Source organism: Lissotriton helveticus, chromosome 4_1 (assembly GCF_964261635.1).
Source record: "Lissotriton helveticus chromosome 4_1, aLisHel1.1, whole genome shotgun sequence".
In the NCBI taxonomy this organism is placed as follows: Eukaryota; Metazoa; Chordata; class Amphibia; order Caudata; family Salamandridae; genus Lissotriton; species Lissotriton helveticus.
In genome coordinates, this window is record NC_136063.1 from 1,314,746,571 (window position 1) to 1,314,770,451 (window position 23,881).

Below are 23,881 nucleotides of genomic sequence, written 5' to 3' on the forward strand. Positions count from 1 at the left end.
CTCATACAAAGGGCGCTATCATGAAGAGCTACACCGGCTAGAGTCAAGCGCCTCTTTTTTGGGGGGAATGGGGGTCTTAACAAGTCGGAAATAGAGACAGACAATATCTGCTCAATGTTTTCGACTTCTGCTGTCGGCATTTTATTAATGAACTGGAAAAAATTCCGAGTTATAAGTATGAACTTTAGACATCTCAAACAGAAAAATCAGGGGCTCTTCTCTGTGCAAACGTTAAATTTAAGGTTATGTGTAGAGATGGTGTGCTTTCAAGAATTTTTTTATTTGGCATCGATTAATGGTGGGTCCGGAATGAGACAGGTGATATTGGGTGGGGTAAGAGTAGTTTTATTGGGCTATTGTGTAAGTAATGGTCTGGCTAGTTCAGTTGGTAGTGCAGTCTAGGCAATTCCAGTCAAGAAAGTTAGAATGCAATTATCTGGCCTAATGACTGCTCAAATGTTGAAGACGCTTGGGGCGCTTTTACTGGCAAGGTGAAAGGAGGGACCGTATGTCCCAGGCTGCACAAGGGCTTCAGGAGGTGGCCCTTTAAATTTGGCTAATCTGTGTTGGGCGCTATAAAGCACGTCTATTACACCCGCTGCCAGGGATGCGCCCGTGTGAAGGGCGGGCCCGTCTTGCCCCCTTCATCAACCATAGGAGGCCAGCCGGGCCACCCCCTAACACCTGCATCCAGGGCTGTTCTGCTGGCTCCTGCTTCTTTGGGCGTGGAGAAACCATGTGAGTAGCTTCACCTCTGGGTTAATAATTAATGCTGCCCCTCACCACTATAGACTTATGGCCTGACTGTTGTAGGGGGTCTTGTGAAGATGCTCCATCTTGGCTAACGCAGCTGACGTTTCTGTGCTGTATAATTTTTAAACTCTGACCTGGCCTCCATCTTGGCCCTAGGCTCTGGCCCAAAGCGTAATAACTCTGTGCTAAATAAGTCACTACTTTAATCACCTATGGATAAAAGGCAGCATCCTTCCACCATGGCTAAGTCAAAATCTCCTGTTTCGACCCCTAATGCATCTGTGAAAGCGCATTTGATAATTTCAGACTATTTGTATGGGGAATACTGAGAAGGAAATCTCCAGTATAGAAAGGAGGTTGCCCACGTGTAATCAAGGCCTGCCTCCTAATCCCACGGTCGATTTTACATGCTAGGACTTAATTAAATCAACTGGGCCCGATGCTGCAGCAGGGGGGTCACACCTTGTATGTTCCATTCATGTTTGTTCCTCTCCACCTGACCCCATGCTGGAACCACCACCAAAGCGTATGAGGACGCCCAGGGATAACACACGTGTAATTGACAGTCCTAGACCAGCTGTGAACGCAGTATCTTGTAAGCCCCAGGCCAAGGAACTCCCCAGATCCAGCAGCAATAAGCTGAGAGTAACACCATCCATGCCTCCCATGGGAGATTAAAAAAATTCTGGCTGATTCAGTCCAAGTCCTGCTATCCATGGTTAAGGTCCATTTTGATTCCATTATCTCTAGGTTGACGCATGTGGAGAGTATCACCTCCAGTTATCCATATTGGCTGAGTTCTAATAGATCCATAGCTGCTAAGCAGTCCAGACCTGGAACAAGCAAGGCCCCCACTTTGACATTACCTGGTATTTCACACAGTGTGGTTACCCAACCCACAGCTCGGATGAATACTGGGGTACTAATCCAACGCCCAAAAACCATAGTTTGGCAGATCATATTATGCCAACTACTGTTGATAGTAGTAGAGTTTCCCCACCCCCACACACCCTCACATGCTATCCCTCTCAGCCCAACCTAATACTCAGTAACGTAACACTCTAATGGCAGGAATGGCGGGTGAAATTGGGGAGACACTGGATCTACCTCCTGTAGTTACCCCATATGTTGTCATTCTAGTAAATGTGTCTAGGCATGGGGCTGAACCTGAATCTTGGGAAGTCTGAGAAACAAATCCCTCAACTGGCTGGGTAGCAAAACCAACCTAGGAGCCGTCCTTTTCGATGATTTCAAAATGGTCAGAAGGGTTAGATAAGTAGAAAAAAACATTACAGGGGGACGGTATTGTGTTGATTTTTAAATCCCCATGTCTAGTGAATACTATTCTGTCCAGAACATGATCCCCTAAAGTTTCTCCACACCAAGTTTTGGTGCTACTGCTTGGATATTTTTATCAGCCATCTACCTTTATTTTGCAGTCCACCCTTTCAATCATACCCTTGCATCCCAACCAATCATACACTTTCACATCATTTTGCAGTACCAACCTCAAATTGCTATTAAACGCTGTTCTCTCTAGCTAGTGTGGATTGACTTTATGTAGAAATAGCATTAGCCCCCCCTCAATTACTGTTGGTCTTGGTAGACACAGTAGCCCTACCCCCCTCCCCCAACACCCCCATACCTTCCCCATCCCTATCCCTGGACAGTTTTGCTCACTCTCCCCCTGTGACATCCTGGGTGGCCATTTACATTCAACTATTCTCACTGACCCAAGTACACAAGATTTACCATGCAGTACCCTTTTATGGAATGTGTCAGGGCTACGTGGGTAGGGTCGATAACTTGGAATGGGTGAATGTTGTCATTAAGGTTCAGATACTATGTCTACAGAAGACCTGGAGCATACAACCTATACATATCAATGGATACAGGACATTACATGTACCAGCAGTTCCTTTGAAAGTTTGAAGAGTAAAGGGTAGTCTAGCTGATTACATTTCAAACTATCTGACATTCTGTAATGTATCCAGCTTGGCAAATTCCTGATACTATCAATTGATTAACATCACCCCCATACCCAGTTTTATTGGTCACTTAGACTTGCCCTACCGTAATTTCCCACTTTGAGCTGGGTACCCCTTTTATATCAGATGCTGCTAGATCACAAACGCTCTTACTCTGGCATAAGATTTTGACCTCAGAAGACACTAAACTCAATCAGGAGATTATTGGAGTTTGTCTTAATTAATCTTTCTCCTTTTAAATTGCCTTGCTGAATTATATTAAAAACATGTGCTCTGATCTAGGGCATCTAGAATACTTTAACTCTCACAACACACTACTTCAAATTAGCAGAAACAACTCTCAAACAGACCTGTCTTGCTTTGTTTGAGGACCTCAGAGTTACCTCTGTACTTGTTAAACCCAGTGTCCTCCAGAATCAACTGATGATATTCAAACTTATCTAGTATTTGTACACAATGCTAAACATAGATTGTTTCTTACTTGATTTAGTTTCAATATATTTCATTGATTGATAACTTAACCATCTGTTAATTATTTGTCACGGTCTCTCATTAAATATCCTTGCGACAATGTGTCTGATCAGAGTACAATGCATATAGTGGTGTTTTCTAAATATTTTAAGACCCAGAGGAAGAGATTGCTTTCAATCTGCCTACATGAGCATACATTTGCACAATGTCGTGCATAATTGTTTTACAGTCATTGTCCAACTCCCTGCTTTTCTGTATCATAGCATCCTATTTATCGTCAGTTTTTAACCAGAGGAAGTCTTCGCATATTTGAAAAGACCCAGTTAGCATATGAACAAATATAATTATGGCTCTGTTTGTATCTGTCTAGATTTATTATGCATTTTTATAAGATATTTTTAAGAAACTGTCTGTTCTTCTTCCATTTATTAGGTAAATGTTATTATATTTTATGTGCTCTGCTTTTATGAATATATCATACAATACGAATAAAGCTCAATTAAAAAAATATATATTTTTTGAAGTTTCAGTTAGGTGAACTTAATAAGCTGTTGACGGTTGAAGGGGATACATTGGTCTACCTGACCTTTTGTCAAAGTGTGGTAGACTATTTACAGTTCTTTCTGGTTAAATGTCTTGGTGGGTTTGGGCTAGGTTGCTCAGTGGTGGTTGAGGATCTGTATTTGTGCATTTATTCCTTAGATCTTACCTTCTTGGGTACGTCTAGGATTAAATACCCTAGAAAAGCTGACAGAGGCAATGCCAAGTCTGGCCTCAGAAATAGACCTTCTTTGGTTTGCTTGCATGATGCTACTGAAATTCGGACATTGACGTGGATATTAATTGTCCCAATGGAGTAAATGTTTGGTAGATTTTTGATTAATTCTGCCGGAGTAAATCGAGCGCCATAACTGGAATTGGGGAGGTGGGTTTCAGGTGGGAAGGGTAAAAAAAGGGAGTGGGAAAAAGATTTGGATATCGTTTCTGTAAAGAATGACTTAAAACAAAGATGTCACCAAGGGACATGGCCTGCACAGAGAATGGGACAGAAGCCAAGACTGAGTCTTGTGAGAAGCTAATAAGCAAGCAAATGTATGTGCGAGCAATACATCCCAAGAAACTAGGAAGGGTCAACTGAAGAGAGATGAAAAGGAAATGGCAATTGATTTTTCAGAGATATCAGTGAAGATTAGGAAGGATAGACAGTATGGTCGATTGGTCTACAGTAGTAGACACTGATGAGAAGTCAGGGATTATGGCGCTAGATGAGGTGATTGTGCTGGACTGTAATAAATGAAGTTGGTCACATGCATATAGAAAGTTTATGTAGAATGTGGAGCATAGAAGACTGGTTGACAAAGAGAACTGAGCGAGTTCCGCAAAGTGAGAAAGATGGTAACATGGTTGGATAAAAGACAATCAGTTGTTGGGAATAAAGGATGGGACAGAGAGTGAAAATAGCAGGAAAACTGAGATTGATTTAGCAAAGGCAAGACTACTGGCAACTAAATGCAACGTAAGTGCTTGAGTTGAGAAAGTAATTAATGGGTCATGTCAGGCGATGCAAGAGAAAGGCTTAAGAGTTTGAAGGCAAACACGGTTAGGTGGTGCACTGGCTGAGTTAGCAGTTTTGAGGACATTCATTAATTCAGTCTGAGATGTAAACTGGAAGTAAGATAATTTTGTGTCATTGGTGGGGGTGCAGGGAGAAGATGCTACCAACGAGGGTTGTTCTGATATCAGAGATCTTAATTGAGAAGTAGGGGGCAAAGTCTGTTGCAGAGATAAAAGATCAATGGATGGATAACTGTGGTGGAGAGAGAAGGTTGCTGATGCTGCAGGTGAGAAATGTAAAACAGGTGGGAATGCAAAAAGGAAGGGGAGATTAAGCTCTAAATCTAATAATATTTAGCTAGTTCCAGTGCTGAGTTAAGGCCGTCCACTGCCACTTTTTAGGCCTACAGTCATAAAGAGGGTTGAGGAAGTGGGTTGCTGTGTGAAGGTGCTTATAGGACAGTGTATCAAATGCAATTCTTAATGCATAATTGAATAATTGAATTCAGAAAAGATGTGGTGCTGATCAGACATGCAAGATCTTCATGGTTTTGATGGAGGATACAGACACAGGTCTTTTGGTGATATCTCCACTTAGGAGCTGGATTCTTTGTCTTGGAAGTTGGAAAGGTAGAGGAGGTAGCTGACAAGTATGGCAGGACAGGTAAACATAAGAATCAAGTCTAAGGGATTATCAAGTGTGTGAGAAAGGTGGGGCGAGTGATGTGAAGTGAGAAATCAGATGTCTTTGTTGATTACTTTTTAAAGTGGAGATCTCCAAGAATCATGATAGAGATTGTAGGCAACAGTGATTTAACCATGGCATCAAAGGCTTCAAAAAAGGAGTCAACAGACCCTAACAGGTCATAAATGGTTATGGTTACAGTGTACACATTCAAAGAGGTGCTAGCTGTGTAGAATGCACAATTAAGAGATGTAAGGGCAGTGTATGGTAGTTATTGTCATTAGAGCTTTATTAAGAAATAGCCTCAAGCCTCTTCTAATAACTGTGTGGCGTAAGAGAGAATGTGTCATGTTCTTTGTAAAGGCTGCTGCCATGATGCCATCTGTAGGGTCAATCCATGTCGCATTAATGACTCTGAAAACAGACACATCAGATTGAGCACTCCAGGGCCAGAATCCGATCTGAGCAGTTGACCTTGAAAGGCTAGTGCTTGTTCCACTTTAAACAATGGGGGTGAATGATGCGAGTGGTGGAACACTTTCGAAAGGTTTGGTGTACTCCCTGTAGACATTTGAGTATGGAATACGGTTGACATGGTTTAGGTCTCTTCCATGCCCATGTCTTAGGAGAGTACAACGCAACACCCAAACCTTGCAATGGAGAAGGTGCGATCATAACATCACTGGCCAAGCAATGTGCTTGAAGCCATAGTGGCATCATCTTCAAAAATGTATATTCATCCACACTGGAAGAAAACATATAAAATAAGACATCCAGCTCATAGTCCACCTCCTACAGGTGCACTCTATTAATTTCACAGTTAAGTTCTTCGTTAACCTACACATGTTCAAAGGAGCATGAATTAGTTGTATTAAGTTTCATTTAACTTCCTGGCTGCTTCTGCCTTCCATTTTCACGTAGTCCCGCGTGACCCATGTTTGAGAGCACAGTTCTGTAAATCTGTCACTGTTGGCTACCCAAGTCAGAGAATGTATTGTACTTGCTCTTGGTTGCTATAATGTATGGCACTTGCTCTTGGTTGCTATAAAGTATGGTACTTGCTCTTGGTTGCTAGAATGTATAGTACTTGCTCTTGGTTGCTGGAACATATGGTACTTGCTCTTGGTTGCTAGAATGTATGGTATTTGCTCTTGGTAGCTAGAATGTATGGTACTTTCTCTTGGTTGCTAGAATGTATGGTACTTACGCTTGGTTGCTAGAATGTATGGTACTTGCTTGGTTGCTAGAATGTATGGTACTTGCTTGGTTAATAGAATGTATGGTACTTGCTCTTGGTCGCTAGAATGTATGGTACTTGCTCTTGGTCGCTAGAATGTATGATAATTGCTCTTGGTTGCTAGAATGTATGGTACTTGCTCTTGGTTGCTAGAATGTATGGTACTTGCTCTTGGTCGCTAGAATGTATTGTAATTGCTCTTGGTTGCTAGAATGTATGGTACTTGCTCTTGGTTGCTAGAATGTATGGTACTTGCTTGGTTGCTAGAATGTATGGTACTTGTTCTTGGTTGCTAGAATGTATGGTACTTGCTCTTGGTGGCTAGAATGTATGGTACTTGGTGTTGGTGGCTAGAATGTATGGTACTTGCTTGGTTGCTAGAATGTATGGTACTTGCTCTTGGTTGCTAGAATGTATGGTACTTGCTCTTGGTTGCTATAATGTATGGTACTTGCTTGGTTGCTAGAATGTATGGTAGTTGCTCTTGGTTGCTAGAATGTATGGTACTTGCTCTTGGTTGCTAGAATGTATGGTACTTGCTCTTGGTTGCTAGAATGTATGGTACTTGCTTGGTTGCTAGAATGTATGGTACTTGCTTGGTTGCTAGAATGTATGGTACTTGCTTGGTTGCTAGAATGTATGGTACTTGCTCTTGGTTGCTAGAATGTATGGTACTTGCTCTTGGTTGCTGTGTATCAAGTATTTGAAGTTGCAAGTCGCAACAAACGGCACTTTAGACTAAGCCACCCTTTAGGACTGTGGGACACACAATACCAGCAACACAGCCGAGTGAGTTAAGTACTCGATTCAGAGAACGGTATGATCTGCAGGGACGACCACATCTGATTTTTATCCTTCCAAGGCGGATACCTTGAGTACTCGCTCTTAAATTGAGTTAGGGTAATATCAGCTATTTATTGCATTTAGAAACTGCAAAAACGGTGGCATTAAATATTATATGTAGCAAAACAAGTTAGTGTTATAGAAGGGCGAAAATTAAGAGAGCGAATTAGGAGGTGCACAAACAAACTGCAGACTGGTACAGTACCTGAGATTTTCGTGGTGAACTGGCTTGTGACAGCCGGTCCGAAGCCTTTTGCCGTGCTGGCTCTTATTGTGAAGGAGTACGTGGTGCCGGGGAAGAGTCCGAAGAAGAGGTGGTGCGTTTCATTGCCAAGCTTTAAAACCCTTCCGCTTTGATTGGAAAGATCTCTCTCCGTATCAAAGCAACTGACTTCCTTGTAGGAGATCTGAAAAAGAAGCAGACGCGGGTGAAATATCGCGAGCAGATGGCAGAGATAGCAGCCCCTCCATCCAGTAAACCCTCCTGATGTATGCTGTGTCAGACATTTTACGATAAGCTGCCTTACTCTTTCATGCACTTCAAATCCCGAATCCAAGGCTGAGACTCGGCCAAAACTGTTATGAGTTATTACTTTTATCGATAGGCGGACTTTAGCCAGGTAGATTACTGCTGTAAAAGACGGGCCATGGCTTAAGTTAATACCCTGAAGTTGTTGGTTTTCTGAATGTCGTTTTTCAAGTCACTTTGCCGTGGGCCCTAAACAAGAAACACAGAAGGAAAAAAAAGGCATGATGGACAGTTCCTAATTTTTATCGGCCAGCCCATAATAAGGCCCTGGCTTGAGCTGGCTTAACTTGTGCTGATAAGAGCAGCTCTTCTGCCAAGTTTCCCTTGGGGATGAAAAGCCATTTACGTTTGTACTGATACGCGGCTGTATCTGGCTGTACGCAAGACTTTTGAGCAGGTTTCCACACAAATTACAATTTTTCACCTGGCAAAGGCCCACTGACGAGAGTCACAAAGAGCAAACAAGGCATCTGCATTTACGTCATATTAAGTACAAAATGTCAAAGCACATGGGCTTCTATTTCACATGTACGGCTACAAAGAGGTACATTACTGAACAAACCTCACCGGGGCCACAGAGGACCCCCACTCAGCCCACCTCCTATTGAGAGTGTAGCGGTCACCTGCAGAATACATTAAAAGCACTCTTGTCTACAAGACAATGACACCACAGCATCAGCAGACTGAGAAGGGACTTAAAGGACAGGACTCGACAGCTTCCCTCTGCTTGCACAGACCAGGAGGTCTTAAAGCCAGAGAATAAGACTGGAAATCTAGGGGCACTGTGCGCGTCCCACCTCAGACACAGACTGCACAGCAGGCGCGGCCCGTGCAGGTAAGAGTGGTGGTGGGAGAGGGGGCGGGAAGAGGGGGGAGTCGACAAGAGGCGAGGGAAACATAAAAAAAGAAAACCATAGTTTTCTTTTTTTAATCTAAGTTTCCCTCGCTCTTACCAGCATGGGCCACGCCTGCTGCACAGCACAGGTGTTTTTTTAAAATTATTTTTATTAATAACGACAGTGGATTGGTACAGACATTATTTCGTGACATGATACAGAAACACACCGCTACATTAATCCATGTGCAATCACTATTATACTTGCACGTTACACTCTCTTGATTGCCTCTTTTTTACCTGGGATATTTGTATTTGTATTTTACATTTGTAGAGCGCAATTATCACCGACAGGTCTCTAAGCGCTATTAAGAGAGAGAGGCACAGCCTGGCCTGCAGATGCGAAGGGATTAGCATTGGGGAGAGACCCAAGCTTCTAAGCAAAGGACCGTTTTTAGCTTCTTCCTAAAGGGAAGAAGGGCGCGCTCTTTGCGCAGTGTCTCTGGTAATTTATTCCACAATGGGGGGATAGCGTTGGAAAAGGCTCTACCCCCTTTGGAGGTAAGCCTGAAGCGAGGGCATGTCAGTAGGCAGGCCTCTGCGGACCGGAGCGCCTGATTCGGGGTGTAAAGTTTTAGGCGATCTTTGACGTACATAGGGGCTTGGCCATAGATGGCCTTATGCGTGATGCAGAGGCCGTTGAACTTGGTTCTCTGCTTTACTGGGAGCCAGTGAAGTTGTTGGAGGGGGGCGGTGGTGTGGGCCCCTCTGGGCAGTCTGAAAATTAGCCTGGCAGCATCGTTCATGGTGACCTGAAGTCTGGCAAGTAATTTCTCCGGGAGGCCTATGTACAAGGCGTTTCTGTAGTCAAGACGAGAGATTATCATTGCCGACACGATCATTCTGAGGGTGGAAATGCTCAAGAGGGGGGCGAGCCTACGGAGCTGTCTCATCAGGCCGGCGCAAGTTCCCACTACTGCAGACACCTGCTGGGTCATGGACAGATTAGCATCCACTTGGATGCCTAGGCTCTTAACAGCCATGGCCGGAACTGGGTCGGCGCCCAGTTCCTGGGGCCAGAAGAGGTTGCTCCAAGGGTTAGAGGCGGGGGTGATGGCTAAGACCTCGGTCTTGTCCGGGTTGATTTTTAAGGAGTTGGCCATCATCCAGTTGGTGATAAATGTAAGGATGTTTTGTGTTTTAGCATGAGAGGCTGGGGGGTTGTCGATCTGGATTATGAGTTGAGTGTCACCAGCGTAATTATAGATCTGGCAATGCATGGTGTTTAGGGCGGGTATCAAGGGCTGCAGGTAGGCGTTAAAGAGGAGGGGGGACATTGCCGATCCCTGCGGGACTCCACAGGAAAGACTGCCCGAGTCGGACGTGTGGGCCAACACCTGTACTCTCTGTGACCGGCCGCTGAGGAAGGATGAGAGCCATTTGAGGGCTGTGCCTTGGACTACAAGATCGTGTATCGGCGACAAAAGTAGGTTGTGGTTGACCGTATCATATGCCGCGGACAGATTCAGTAAGACCAGGGCACACAGCCTTTGAGTTCCAGGAAGGTCAGTGCTTCACTGAGTTGCATGGCCTGGCTTTCCATGGGAGTCTGATCCGAATGGAAATTAAAATCTCCCATTATTAGCAAGCATTGGTAGCGTGTGCGGATGTCATTGACTAGTTCAATGAAAAGCTCCACGAATTTGGTGGATGTAATATTTGGGAGTGCAAAACATTGCTGTTACCAGAGTCCTAGAGAGGGGTATCAACGTTACTGGTTGTCGATTTCTTTGTAAACTTCATGATACTTGTACCAAGACTTCCTTCGACAAGACGTTCCGAGAAGAGAAAATCAAACAGTGAGGAAGCAACAGTTTCTGTACTAGAGCTTCACTCTTGAAAGCCTTACTGCTGTCAATACCAGATTGTTAAATTGAACCATCACAGTCTGAGGGGCCTAGTAAAACATTTCAGGAAATGCATTCAAATGCACACACGTGGTTCTTTTCATTTCGTTAGCTGGTTATTGATACAGTTTGACAGTCATTTTGGGAAATGATCGCTGCCACATTTGTCTGCTAATGTGTTAATTACTATTCCTGTGTCTGATATTTGTCACATATTATTAGAACTGTAATAAATACTGAACACATATTCGCATAAACACATTTGCCTTGATCTGTGCACAGAGACCAGAAATGAGAGAAATAGTGAAATAAATATTCTGTATCAAAATGTAGCAAATTAAAATAAACATGGATATTAAACCGCACACCTATATTGCTCGAAGGATCAATAACAAATGGAAACCTACACAACAACATAAAAATTAACAGTAACCTAAACGTGTGTCTTCAACGAGAAACGAAAATAAGTTACTCACCTTACAAATCACCACTGCACTCCTAGTACAAATGGTTACCCTTTTACTTGGTGAGGGAACCAGACACCTTGTGGAAAATCATGGAAACTGGGCCAAGGGGCCTGTTTTCTGATCCCATACCACTGTCAAAATGCCCTTTGGATGATTTGTCCAGCAGGGGGGTGCAGAGTTGTATTATGTATGTCACCAACTGGCCCATCAACCTACAGTCTTGCAGCCGGTATGCATAAAAAGGGGTATTGAATCACGGAGGGCTTTGAACCATGCAAATTAATTAATTCCTATGACAGCCTGCATGGCCCATAATTCGGAATCATTCATGAGCTCAGGCAAAGGGTATCCAGTGGGACACAGAATATGATGCTTACTGCGGATTATGGACATTAGACACATCCACCCCCATCGCACATACAATATGTCGGCGCAGAGTGGTGACTTACTGGTACTCTGTAGATACCCCACAGCTGAGTACAAGAAGGAGGTCCACCCATGCAGCATGGCCAACACTCAATAGAGGGAGGGGTCTGCATAATAATACAGGTGGCCATGCTGGTTTCTATGTTAAGCCCCAGACTTGTGAAGTCTGACCCAAAGTTGTGGTTAAAAATTAATCCACTGAGCATTGCTACCGGAAATGATTGTAGAGGTATAGATGTAGGCTACTGATCTTTACAATTGGTGCCAGCCCACAACCTCATTGACATCACTGCATAATGAAGTCTGCTTAGGAAGTAATGATGTGTAGGTGACATCAGAGGAATGAACTTTACAGGAAGTTATCCAGGCTACTGACCCCTCAAATCTAATTAGCTTGGGGTAAGGCAATACTCTTCGATAACTCCCTCTCCCTCAATGCACAAGAAATGACGTCACAGGAAAATCCTGTACAGAAAGTCAGGATACTGACAGATATAATTGAAGCTATTATGGTGCCAATCCACACCCCACAATATATCTAGCAGCAAAATGACATCAGAAGACTGTGACTACACAGCTAGTGATGATATACGTGGACAGGGCCATTTTGGATGTCATTTTCTCATATGACCACGTTAGGGCTCCCAGTCCCCACTAACATTAACACAGCTTCAAATCATCTTTTAGTAAGTACAAAGATGCCAAGGCGTGTTGTACACAGTCCTTTCAATATGTGGTTTGCATTTACGCAGTTTTAAACCTTCATTAAATGGAAAAATGGAACAAAACTGCAAAGTGCAAAAAATTTTACTTCTATTTTGTGAAAAGCGCATTTGTCAAAATAATATGTCTGCTTTTACATAAAGGAAACTAAATGACAATATGTAATTACACAAATTAAAATAGTTAAGTCAGAGGAGTGTGCACATCATGGCAGACTCCTGAAAGCTTGCCTCTCTTTGGAGCTTCGGGCTGTCTTCACTCACAGGTGGACGTCAAGGTTTAGAGGCCATGTTTGGAACAGGAGGGTTTTAGTTGCTCTTTGGTAAAGAGGCTACACCTCAACATGGGCCAGCCTTCGAAGGAGACTGGGCACCCCTAGAGAATGGACAATGTTGAGGCCAGTAAGTGGTACACAGCTGAACAGCAGTTAGGAAGACACATTTCTGGGGCCACCCCTGCCAGAATATGCTTGTACCTGACCATTATAGTGCTGAGACCCCGCCAACAACCCAGGGCCAAGAGGGAACAGCTTTCTTCCCTCTATGAGCAAAGCAGTTTTACAGAGGGTGAGTACAAGAGCCGTACCTGCCAAAGGGCTGTGCGACGTATGGAGCTACTGACTGATAACAGATACGCCCTAAAACTTGAGACACCTTGAGTGCTGGACATCAAGGTATCCCCTCTGCGCTGCTGCTAGGATCCCAGTATACAACCATATACATAAATGCATAGAAACGGCATCTCTATCCCATCATCTAGTCATGAATATGACTGGTTATTTCGCATGCAATTAGTTCGCATGCCATTACACAAACAATACAACACTACTCTAAACCCTAAAATAGTACCCTAAGCACTACCCTGCCCCTACTCCCAGTCCAGCCCCTACACGCAAACACTTCCCTACACAACCCCCTGACACTACCCTAAAACTCTACCCTATACTACACAAACACTACTACAGTACCCTAAACCCTAAAACAAAATCCCAAGCACGATCCTGTCCCTACCCCCAATCTGCTCCCTACACTTAAACACTACCCTGCATGACCCCCCAACACTACCCTACACAAACACCACAACACTACACTAATCCCTAAAACACTAACCCCTGCAAGACCCTACCCCATCCCCCACTCCTGTACCTGCAAACAAACACTACTCTACACGACCCACAACACTACTCCTCAAACACAATCCCTACAAAATTAAACAGTCCTTACCTGTATCTCCTCGGTGGGTGCCCGGAGCCGTCATCGCTGCCTCCTCGACTCCCATATTACTACCCATGCGTTGTAACAGCGCATGCGAAGTAATAACATGCGTACTAAAGGCTATGCATTATTACAGCGCATGCGTAGTAACGCATGCGTAGTAACGTTCCGCGGTGTAATGGCCAAGTACAAAAGGATGTTTCCCTCTAGTCATGGCTGGGATGAAAAACTTTTGCTCTGAAATGGCAACCTGTCTGCTGTTTCCCTCATTTTCAAGAGTAATTCCTCTGAAGGAAAACTAAAAGAAAGCAGCCCGTATTTGTATGGGATGTATGCCCCGTGAACCCAGGAAGTTCATCACAGACCAGGAAGAAATGGAGAGGCGACTTGTGTTCACCCTGACAAGGAGATAATCCGTTTGATTATTTTGAAGAATCTCAGGAAACCACACAGAACTACTATTAAAAGATTTGCTCCATGGGATGCTGTCTATGTGAAATCAAATCCAGAGTTGAAACTACTGCAAACTAAGTGAAAGGTCTGAACAAATTATTAAAATGACAAGCCAATGTTTGAGCTCCCACATCATCATGGGTTCATTACAGTCCAACTGCAACACAGTAGAGTCAGCCAATGAACCTACTTGTTGATTAAGTGGCCAACATTACTTGTACATTCACTTCCTGCACACCGTATAGGGTGGATGGGGGGAGGGGGGATACAGATCAATGAAATTGTAGACAGACTCCAAAAGGTGTGTGCACTGAAAATGCAAGTAGCCTACATCACTTTCTGTGCAGTCACCTGAGGCAGAAAAGGATGTATGGGGTTCATTGTTGACATTACTTCTGGGGCAGAACGCCCGGATGAATTTTTATGTGGAAGGTCACTAAACAGAAGGGAGAACGCAGTCACATTGTACCAACCCCGCACAATTTAGTATCAATGAAAGGTTCCTCCCCTTCCGCCCGACTGATCTACAAAAGCTAACAGAGCCCTGGACTGGCCACTGACAGGTCCATAGACTTCTCGTTTTGATCACGTGGAATGATTCTAAAGCACAGAAGAAAAAACAAACATTATGTCACCGATACTCAATGTTCTGCAGAACCTTCACTGAAAGCCATACACGTTCTGGAGCTTGACTTCTGGAAGAAATCTTTGCACAGACCATCATATACTTCGGCCACACCTGACCTGGCAATCCTCATCCCAGAAATGATTGAGGCAATGTATTAGCGAGGGTACCAAAGGTCTCCAGAAATGCACGCTTTAAACTAAACTATTGTTCCCGGGAAACAACCATTACAACGCAACTTTTACAACGCACTACCATTACAACGAAACTTTTACAACGCAAAAACTTTTACACCCATGTATTTACAACGCATGTTTTTACAATGCAGGTACCTTTACAACGCATACCATTACAACGTAAGTATTGGTAAGTATATAATTATATTTTAAATTTTATATGTTTGGGTTTTTTTAAGGGGTATTTTTAGGGTTGAGGGTCAGTTTTTAGTTTTTGGGTAAAGGGGTATTTTTAGGGTTCAGGGTCAGTTTTTAGTTTTTGGGTAAAGGGGTATTTTTAGGGTTCAGGGTCAGTTTTCAGTTTTTGGGTAAAGGGGTATTTTTAGGGTTCAGGGTCAGTTTTCAGTTTTTGGGTAAAGGGGTATTTTTAGGGTTCAGGGTCAGTTTTCAGTTTTTGGGTAAAGGGTATTTTTAGGGTTCAGGGTCAGTTTTCAGTTTTTGGGTAAAGGGGTATTTTTAGGGTTCAGGGTCAGTTTTTAGTTTTTGGGTAAAGGGGTATTTTTAGGGTTCAGGGTCAGTTTTCAGTTTTTGGGTAAAGGGGTATTTTTAGGGTTCAGGGTCAGTTTTCAGTTTTTGGGTAAAGGGGTATTTTTAGGGTTCAGGGTTAGTTTTTAGTTTTTGGGTAAAGGGGTATTTTTAGGGTTCAGGGTCATTTTTGGGGTTTTGGGGTACAGGGGTATTTTTAGAGTTCAGGGTCAGTTTTGAGTTTTTGGGTAAAGGGTTATTTTTAGGGTTCAGGGTCAGTTTTGGGTTTTTGGGGTACAGGGGTATTTTTAGGGTTCAGGGTCAGTTTTGGGTTTTTGGGGTACAGGGGTATTTTTAGGGTTCAGGGTCAGTTTTGGGTTTTTGGGGTACAGGGGTATTTTTAGGGTTCAGGGTCAGTTTGGGGTTTTTGGGGTACAGGGGTATAAGATAAAAATAAAATAAAATTAATTTGAAATGAAATCAATTAAATAAAATTAAATAAAATTAAATAAAATTAAATAAAATTAAATTAAATTATATTATTTTCAATTATTTTAAATTTAAAAAAATTAATATATACTTACCAATACTTACGTTGTAATGGTATGCGTTGTAAAGGTACCTGCGTTGTAAAAACATGCGCTGTAAATACATGCGTTGTAAAAGTTTTTGCGTTGTAAAAAATTCATTGTAATGGCATGCGTTGTAAAAATATGAGTTGTAACGTCATACATCCTTCTGCATCGAGAATTCATGAACCAGAACCACAGCAACATATACTTCCATACACTGAGGGTGGCCTGCGCGAGGTGCAGGACAGTGGGGGCAGAGCTGAAACACATGATTTGGGACTGCCCTACTTTGGTACCTTATTGGGAGGAGGTCACAGCAGTAGTAGCAAATACGATTGCCAGATAGGTCCTCTGCACAATAAGCCATTGCTTACTAAACTGGCTTTCCCATGCCGCCAAGATGAAAGTGACAAGTAGATTCCAGGACTTGGCTTTTATCCTAGCTAAGCAAGAGATTACAAGAAACTGGAAAGCCCCTAGAGGGAGCAGAGTGGCCGGGTGATGAAAGGAGTTGGTGAAATGGGCAGGGTATGAAGGGGAAGTGCTCCTCAGAGAAGCTAAAAGAGGCATTCGATCCATCGACAGCAAGTTCTTGGGCGACACTGATGGTCTCCTTAAGTGTTGGATAAAAGAGAACACACCCAGAGGACTCACCGGTACCAACCCCACCTATGCCATAGAAGTCTGGCTTATCCATTTACTCTTGAGTCCCCATATTATATGTGCAATAGCATTTGACGCGCAACTAATATTGGACTAGGTGACCTTTAATATGCTTACCCTCAATACATACCTGATGTAAGACAGAACAGACTCATGTAAGGAGGAGGAGGGAGCGGATACTTGAGTGTCTTTATCACATCATGTTTTGTTATGCAATGTGGAGCTATCTGATTTATAAAAGGCCTCTGAGGTGATATTGCTACGCAAGAGGTTTGCTGTACTATTGACAAACTCTGCAATAAAAGTTGTTAAAAGAAATATATACATACAATTCAGTCACTCCCTGCCATGAAGAAAACAAAGATAACATGAAGCAGGCCTTAACATGGCACAGATGGCTGGGGAAAGAACACTTTCTGGCAGCAGGATTTAGTAATACATAAGCCTCTCCACTGGAAGATCACCAATTCTAACAGGCTCATATTTACAAATATTTAAAAATGGCAAAGCTCTTGCAAAACTTTTCGTCCTTGGTCTCATGCACGTTAAATATCAAGGCTCTGCTGAAGTGCAGGTTACAAAGCGTCTCATCTATTCCAGAAACTTGTCCTGAGGCATATATCTCAGGACTGACGTGGAAGTCCAAAAGTACCAAGAACTTGTCCTTGTGAAACGTCCCACAAATCTTACCATGAGGGTGCAGACTCCAAATGAGTCATCGGGCACACAGGGAAGCCACCAAAGAAATATGGTTTCTCAGCTCCCCAGTTGAATGTCACTAATTGTCACAGACTTGAAAAATGATGTGACTACATCAGAATAAAGGACATCACCTGAAGTCACCCATTTTTGCGGGAAGAGGTGAGGATCGACATAAAAAGCCTAGAATCTTGTTTGTCTGCTGAGAATGGGAAGGACAGTAACTAGTCCTGCAGGAGCAAAGTCTGTCCAGGAGGAAAGGCCCAGCAGGTTTCCAGAGTAAGAAGCACACGGATGAAGGTGTTGACCCCAAGAGAGTGATCCAAGTGTGACATGTGCTCTCAAGAGGCCTTTTCATCTCTTCCAGAGTGAGTTGTAACCATACTGTACTAGAGCATGAAATACTGTATTGCCCGTCAAGCTGCCACTGACTTGAGAGGCTGGTGCCCCTGCTGAGAAGAAGACCGCATGACCGCTGAAGCAGGAAGCCCTGATCAGATGGTGTATGCAATTGCCCCAAAGATACCACCTTGAGATACTCAGCCTGGAGGTTGCAACTGCCAAAGCTAAGTGCTTGTCTGCGGGACACCTCCCAGAGTCCATCCCATGACGACTGTCCAGGGGGAGGGATTCTCTGCACTATCCTGGAAAGGATACTGCAGAGAATCTACCGACTGGTTGTCTGTGGCAGTCTGGGGTCTGTGGCAGACCCCGACTGCCACAGACAACCAGTCGGTAAACTGTGGAGCTTACTCTGCCCCTGGTGGCAAGAGATTGAGGTGCATGAGCGAGACTGACTTACCCGTCTGAAACTTTTTGCAAAAGACATTGAACTGAGTTTCTCTTTACCCTGTCAGAACCTTTTCAGCTACATGCACCTGCATCTAATACTAGCCTATTCCATAGCATAGTGGGTAGGGAATAGCAGGATCTTGATAATAGTGCAAGGGAGTAAGGTTCTTGGGAAGGAAGAGGGTGTGTAGTACCACACGATTAAAGTGCAACTTATGACAGCCATGTTTGCTACATCGATCGAAGTATGTAGTATTTAGTTTCGCTGTGAGGTTAAAGTACTTTCTTTTTCCATGAAAACCAAGCACCAGGCTGAATGCCATTTACTTGTGTCTGTTAGTTGACTGTTGAATTCTGAGCTCTTGCGCCCACAGCCTGTCACTGCCCAGCCCCGCTACCCTGAGAGGTAAGTGCAGAAAGGATTGCACTTGACCAAGTATGCAGATACAGAGCCATAGCAAGACAGACACCAGGGCATCCTTGGCAGCAACCTCAACTACCATGGCTGGGACCCAGAAGCCCTTTCTGCCTTGTGGCCTCTCCAAATGGGGTTTAACAATGAGTGAAGCGAGGACAGTCAGTAACCGGGAAGACGAAACCTGTCCAATAAATGGGATCCTTCCAAGATACAAGTACAGTCTCCAAACTCGCCAGATAAGGCATTCAAACTCATCTATTGTGTATGTGGAGCAGAGGATACTTACTTATCCCCTAAGTCATACCCTGTGTTAAAAATAGAAGACATGTGCATGTCTCACATGAAGTCAAACAGGACAATATGCTGAGGTGGATACAAACTGAATGGTCTTCCCTTGGCAAGAGGCCATGGTTTTCAAGGGAGTGTTGAATAGCATAGTAGCCAAAGATTTGCAAATTAATGTAAATGCAGACCCGTGGATCTAGAACACAAAACTGAACCCACATACAATGTCCGCCTCTATGAACTAGCAAGCTTAAACCATCAGTAAGCTCTTTGTCATGGATACAACCCTTGAATATGTTTTGGTTGTTGATCCCGGGGGGAAAGGCTTGAATATGTTTATGTTTCAGACATTTGAGCCTGCCAGCTGAAGCAGAGGCAATGCATGAGGCTATTGGTCATAAAGACTTACACAGCCCCAGATCCAGGTGAAAACTTCTTCTGTGAGCATAGCCTGTTTGACCTTTTCCAAAGAGTGTTAGACAACTCATCTCTTGCTACGATGACATGATATCCCTTAGCATTTTCAAGTCTAGCTGAGCTAAAATAGCCCTACAAACATCACAATGTTTTGATGGATCGATTATCGCTGGTGGGGATGCAGGGTAGGGCCTGGAGCCTCTTGAAATCTTTTTTGTCTGACAGAATACAAACAGTAGATTTAGGGTGGGATAGATCTAAGCCTTTCACCCTCCTGGGCGGGGTGCCTCAGGGGTCCTTCCTCAGTCCCACTCTTTTTAATATATATGTTAGTCCACTGGCAGCACTGATAAGATCTTTCGGTCTGCAACTAACATCTTACGCGTATGACACACAAATTGTGTTGTCCATACAACGAGGGAAAAAAAGCGGAAATGGCCTCTAGATGTCATGACTGCCTGAAAGTCGTCTCTGGCAGTATGGCCTCTAACTGCCTGAAACTTAATGCAGGCAAAACCGAGGTCATTATATTTGGGAACAATCCCAATTTCTGGACACCTGACCCGTGGCCCGAAGAAATGGGCAAGCCCCCACGGTTAAAGCTAAGAACCTGGGAGTGATCATGGATCACAAACTTGACTATGGAGAACAGGTCAGCGGAGTTGTCTCGACTTGCTTTTTCCTCCTTAGAATCCTGAGGAAAATAAACATTTTCCTTCCAGAAGATTGCTTTAGGACAGCAGTCTCAGCCCTCATTTTGTCACGGCTGGATTATTGAAACAGTTTGTACTTGAATCTGAAAAAAAACATCTATACAGACTCCAGCTCGTGCAAAATGCGGTGGCTAGGCTGCTAATGGGCCAACCAAGGTTTGCCCCTGCCAGAGATGAACTTCGGCAATTGCACTGGCTCCCAGTAACACAACTAGCGCAATTCAAAGCTTTGTGTATTGTTTTCAAGTCATTGATGGGTAGAGGCCGTGAATTTCTGAGCAGACGCTTTAAATGTTATGTCCCTGGTAGAGAGCTGCGCTCCTCAAAAGGAAAGCTTGTAGTTGTCCCCTGAGTGAAAAAAGCCAACTGGGGCGGCAGCAGCTTTTCTTGTTATGCCGCGAAAGCCTGGAACAGCCTGCCGGCGCATCTTAGGCATGCCACAGAGTTCCTGTCTTTTAGGAAGGGGCTGAAGACATGCATATTTTTTGTATAAGTAATTATTCTTTGTATTCAGTGAGACAGTGCTCAGAGCTAGGACACCTTTGGGTATAAGTGCACTTTAAAAGCTCTAATAACATAGCATAATATAACATAACAAAGGAAAAACTGAAGCACCAGAGACTAATATATATGTGGTGCTTGTATTCCTTTCCAATCTACTTGTCAACCACCAGAGAAGGAAATTTAGTTCAAAAGGCCTTTACCGTCAGTAGAGCGTGTGTCCGATATCTCTCCTGCAACGCTGGTCATGACCTGGGCCGCTATGATTATATGTAACCATCCTGCTTTTTAGGTTTCGCTGGAGGGCGGAGCTCTTAGCTCCGCCTCCAGAGAAATCTCTTGATTTCCAGTAAGGAGAATGGAATACGCCCCCCTGTCCCATTGGCTAGCTCCATAAATGGAGGCTAGCCATTGGAACAGAGATCTGTCCGTCAAGGCCGGACCAGATTCGGGGGCGTTCCCGAGATTTTTTCCCAGGGCGGAGTTACGTTTTTTCCCGTTCCCTCCCCTTTTTGGCGACGTCACGCGACGTTCTGCTTTCACCTTCCTGCTCCGGCCGTCTTCTGCGTCTCTCCTCCCCCTTTCCCGCCCCCTCCCGCAGTCAGTCCGAAGCGCTGTGCTTCCCCCTGAGCGCTTTTTGTGCACAGCCGTTTTGGCCGTGAAAATCACCGCCGAAGCCCCGGGGCCGTGGAGAAGCCGAGGGAACCACCGCTGACGTCACCCGGGAGCCGCGCTGCCATTGGTTCAGGCTGCGGGAGGCTCGCCGGGTGACCTGCGCGGTGATTGGCTGCTGGAGTGAGGAGAAACCAGGAAGCGGACGGGAGGCCACCCCGCGCTCCTGCCGGGAAGAAGAAGGAACCGTCCTCCGGCGAGGCTCTCCCGAGGAGAGAGCCCTGCCACCGTCACCCAGAAGAGCCCAGCGGAGAGGAGCCGCCGGCGCCTCAGACAACCGGTGAGTGCGGGCGGGCTGGCTCCTGGTCGACGGCTCTATCTGTCTTATGCTTGCCCGGGGCCGTGGAGAAGCCGAGGGAACCACCGCTGACGTCACCCGGGAGCCGCGCTGCCATTGGTTCAGGCTGCGGGAGGCTCGCCGGGTGACCTGCGCGGTGATTGGCTGCTGGAGTGAGGAGAAACCAGGAAGCGGACGGGAGGCCACCCCGCGCTCCTGCCGGGAAGAAGAAGGAACCGTCCTCCGGCGAGGCTCTCCCGAGGAGAGAGCCCTGCCACCGTCACCCAGAAGAGCCCAGCGGAGAGGAGCCGCCGCCGCCTCAGACAACCGGTGAGTGCGGGCGGGCTGGCTCCTGGTCGACGGCTCTATCTGTCTTATGCTTGCTCCGATTCAAGGGCGTTTTTGCGTTTTCTTCTCCTTCACAAATCCTGTCTTTTTCAAGTTTGCTGATATTGAGAACTAGGCTTTGTACATTTGCCACCACTTGCTGTTAATCCGAAACTGAAAGCACGTTCCTGCTCTGGGCTTCCTGCTGTCTACGGAGCCCATCCCGTCTTCGTGCTCGAGCCTGTCTAAAAGAGCCAGATGTAACCTTTCAAAGTACACCATCTTTGAAAGAGCCCCTTTTCTGGTTACTGAAAAGCTGACAAGCTACACATTGGAGAAAACCCCTAACTTTTAGTGTAATTACACAGGATAGTGTTTGTGGATATCTGAGGGAGGCCGGAATATTCCTCCTTTTTTGTGCTCTACCTAGACTCCCGAAGTAGCTGAGGTTGCGCTGTTCAAAGCCTGGTTTCAGAGCAGGGCATAATCTGGGTAGGGTTGACTTGGCAAACAGATATACACCCGTTTGTTGCGATATACAGAGATGCTGAGGAAATAGCAGGCCTGCAGTATGTATGACAGGAGGAATACAATACCTACATGCTAAAAAGGCGTTCAGATGTCATAGTGAGTGGAATGACAGTGTGTACAATAAGGTTAATGATGGTGCCAGCCGAAGAAATGCTGAGATGGGTAGGCATGTAAGGCAAGCAGGGAGCTGAGAAAAGGGGTAACGCTACACTGTCAGATACTCAGTAGGGGATAAACATTGAAACTGTACCGACATGGTGATGGATATTTTGGGTTGACGTAAATGTGTATGGGTTAAAAGAAAACTGGACGGAAGATTCACCTAAGAAGAGAGGAGGAAGAGTCTGCACGCACAGGCTCGGGCACAGGTAGTGGGTGCCTGCGTTTGCAAAGAAGCAGTTTTTTTTTCTTTTCAAGGGTGGTTTTAAAAAGTGAAAAGGAGGGTAATTCGCCATATATAAAGACACCTTTCACATTTTAGGACTATTGGTAGGGAAGCATCTGAAAAATATGGTAGAAATATTGAGCAGTCTCTTGGTGGAAAATACCTCGAAGCAATTATCTGTTATGGGCATATAAAGAATTGTAATTTATTTAGGGCACACTTCTTCCTCCATGTTAGTTCTTCCATACTAGTTTTCTTGGGTCGCAACTGACATCCTCGAGTTAACAAGAATCTTTTATCAAACTGGAAGTAAATGAGAAACAAGCATTTACAATGCAACGGTTTCGCCTTTGGAAAAGTTAGAGCTATTAGCAATGTAAAAGACAATGCCATTTAGTTATCTGTTTTCAAAACCAACACATAAATACAAATTTTGTCATTTACAATGCCAATAGCTCAAACTTTTCCAAAGGCGAAACCTTTGCATTGTAAATGCTTGTTTAATTCTAGGGACAGCACTGCTCTGACCAACAACACACGGCAAATATGGAAGAGGTGAAATTTGAAAAAGCAGCAGGTCCCCATCATCATGGTATACATTCACATTTGGGGGTCAGGTTCCATGGTGAGCCTTGGAATGACTATCTGTTACCTCCACAGAAATAACTGAAAAGGGAAATGCACTCAAATGTGTACTCTTAACACTTTAACATACAAGAGCACGTGATGCAAGTTTTCTCCCTGGAGCCTGATGGCTAGTGTTATCCAGGTATGGGACTGTCAGCTGTTGTGAGCCTCAGTTTCACAATCGGGTGTCCTTTTTTTTTTAGAGTACATTTGCTAGGCCCACTGTCTTTTAAGACAGGTATGGAACAGCCCAAGCCACTTAGGAAAAGTATGATGTTCATGTTAGACCTATTCATTTTTTGGGTTGGATTAGCCTAGTTCAACAAGGATAAGCAGCATGTATCAAAATCTCTAGTCTCAAAATATTGCAATGAAGATCCGCCTCCATCAATTGGTGGTTTTACTGGAAGTGATGGCCGATAACTAGTTGTTACGGATAGGATGCAATCATTTATCACCATCTTCTAATGAATGTTGCCTAGAATCGACTGCATGGCATTAAAATGAGAAGACGTGGTGTACAGAACACTAGGCGACAGCGGATATTTTGGGGTGACTCCTGGTAGTAAGTCTAAGAATGAACTACCATCA

At 44.4% G+C, this 23,881-nt stretch overlaps 1 protein-coding gene across 18 annotated transcripts in view; it reads right to left on the reverse strand.

Annotated features, from left to right (window-relative positions):
• PTPRM (protein tyrosine phosphatase receptor type M) overlaps positions 1–23,881 on the reverse strand; it is a 1,498,021-nt gene that overhangs the window by 695,961 nt on the left and 778,179 nt on the right. For all 18 annotated transcript variants that reach the window (XM_078687901.1, XM_078687900.1, XM_078687899.1 and 15 more), the window contains exon 10: positions 7,737–7,938. In XM_078687901.1, the coding sequence (XP_078544027.1) occupies positions 7,737–7,938 (202 nt within the window). The remainder of the gene's footprint in view (positions 1–7,736; positions 7,939–23,881) is intronic.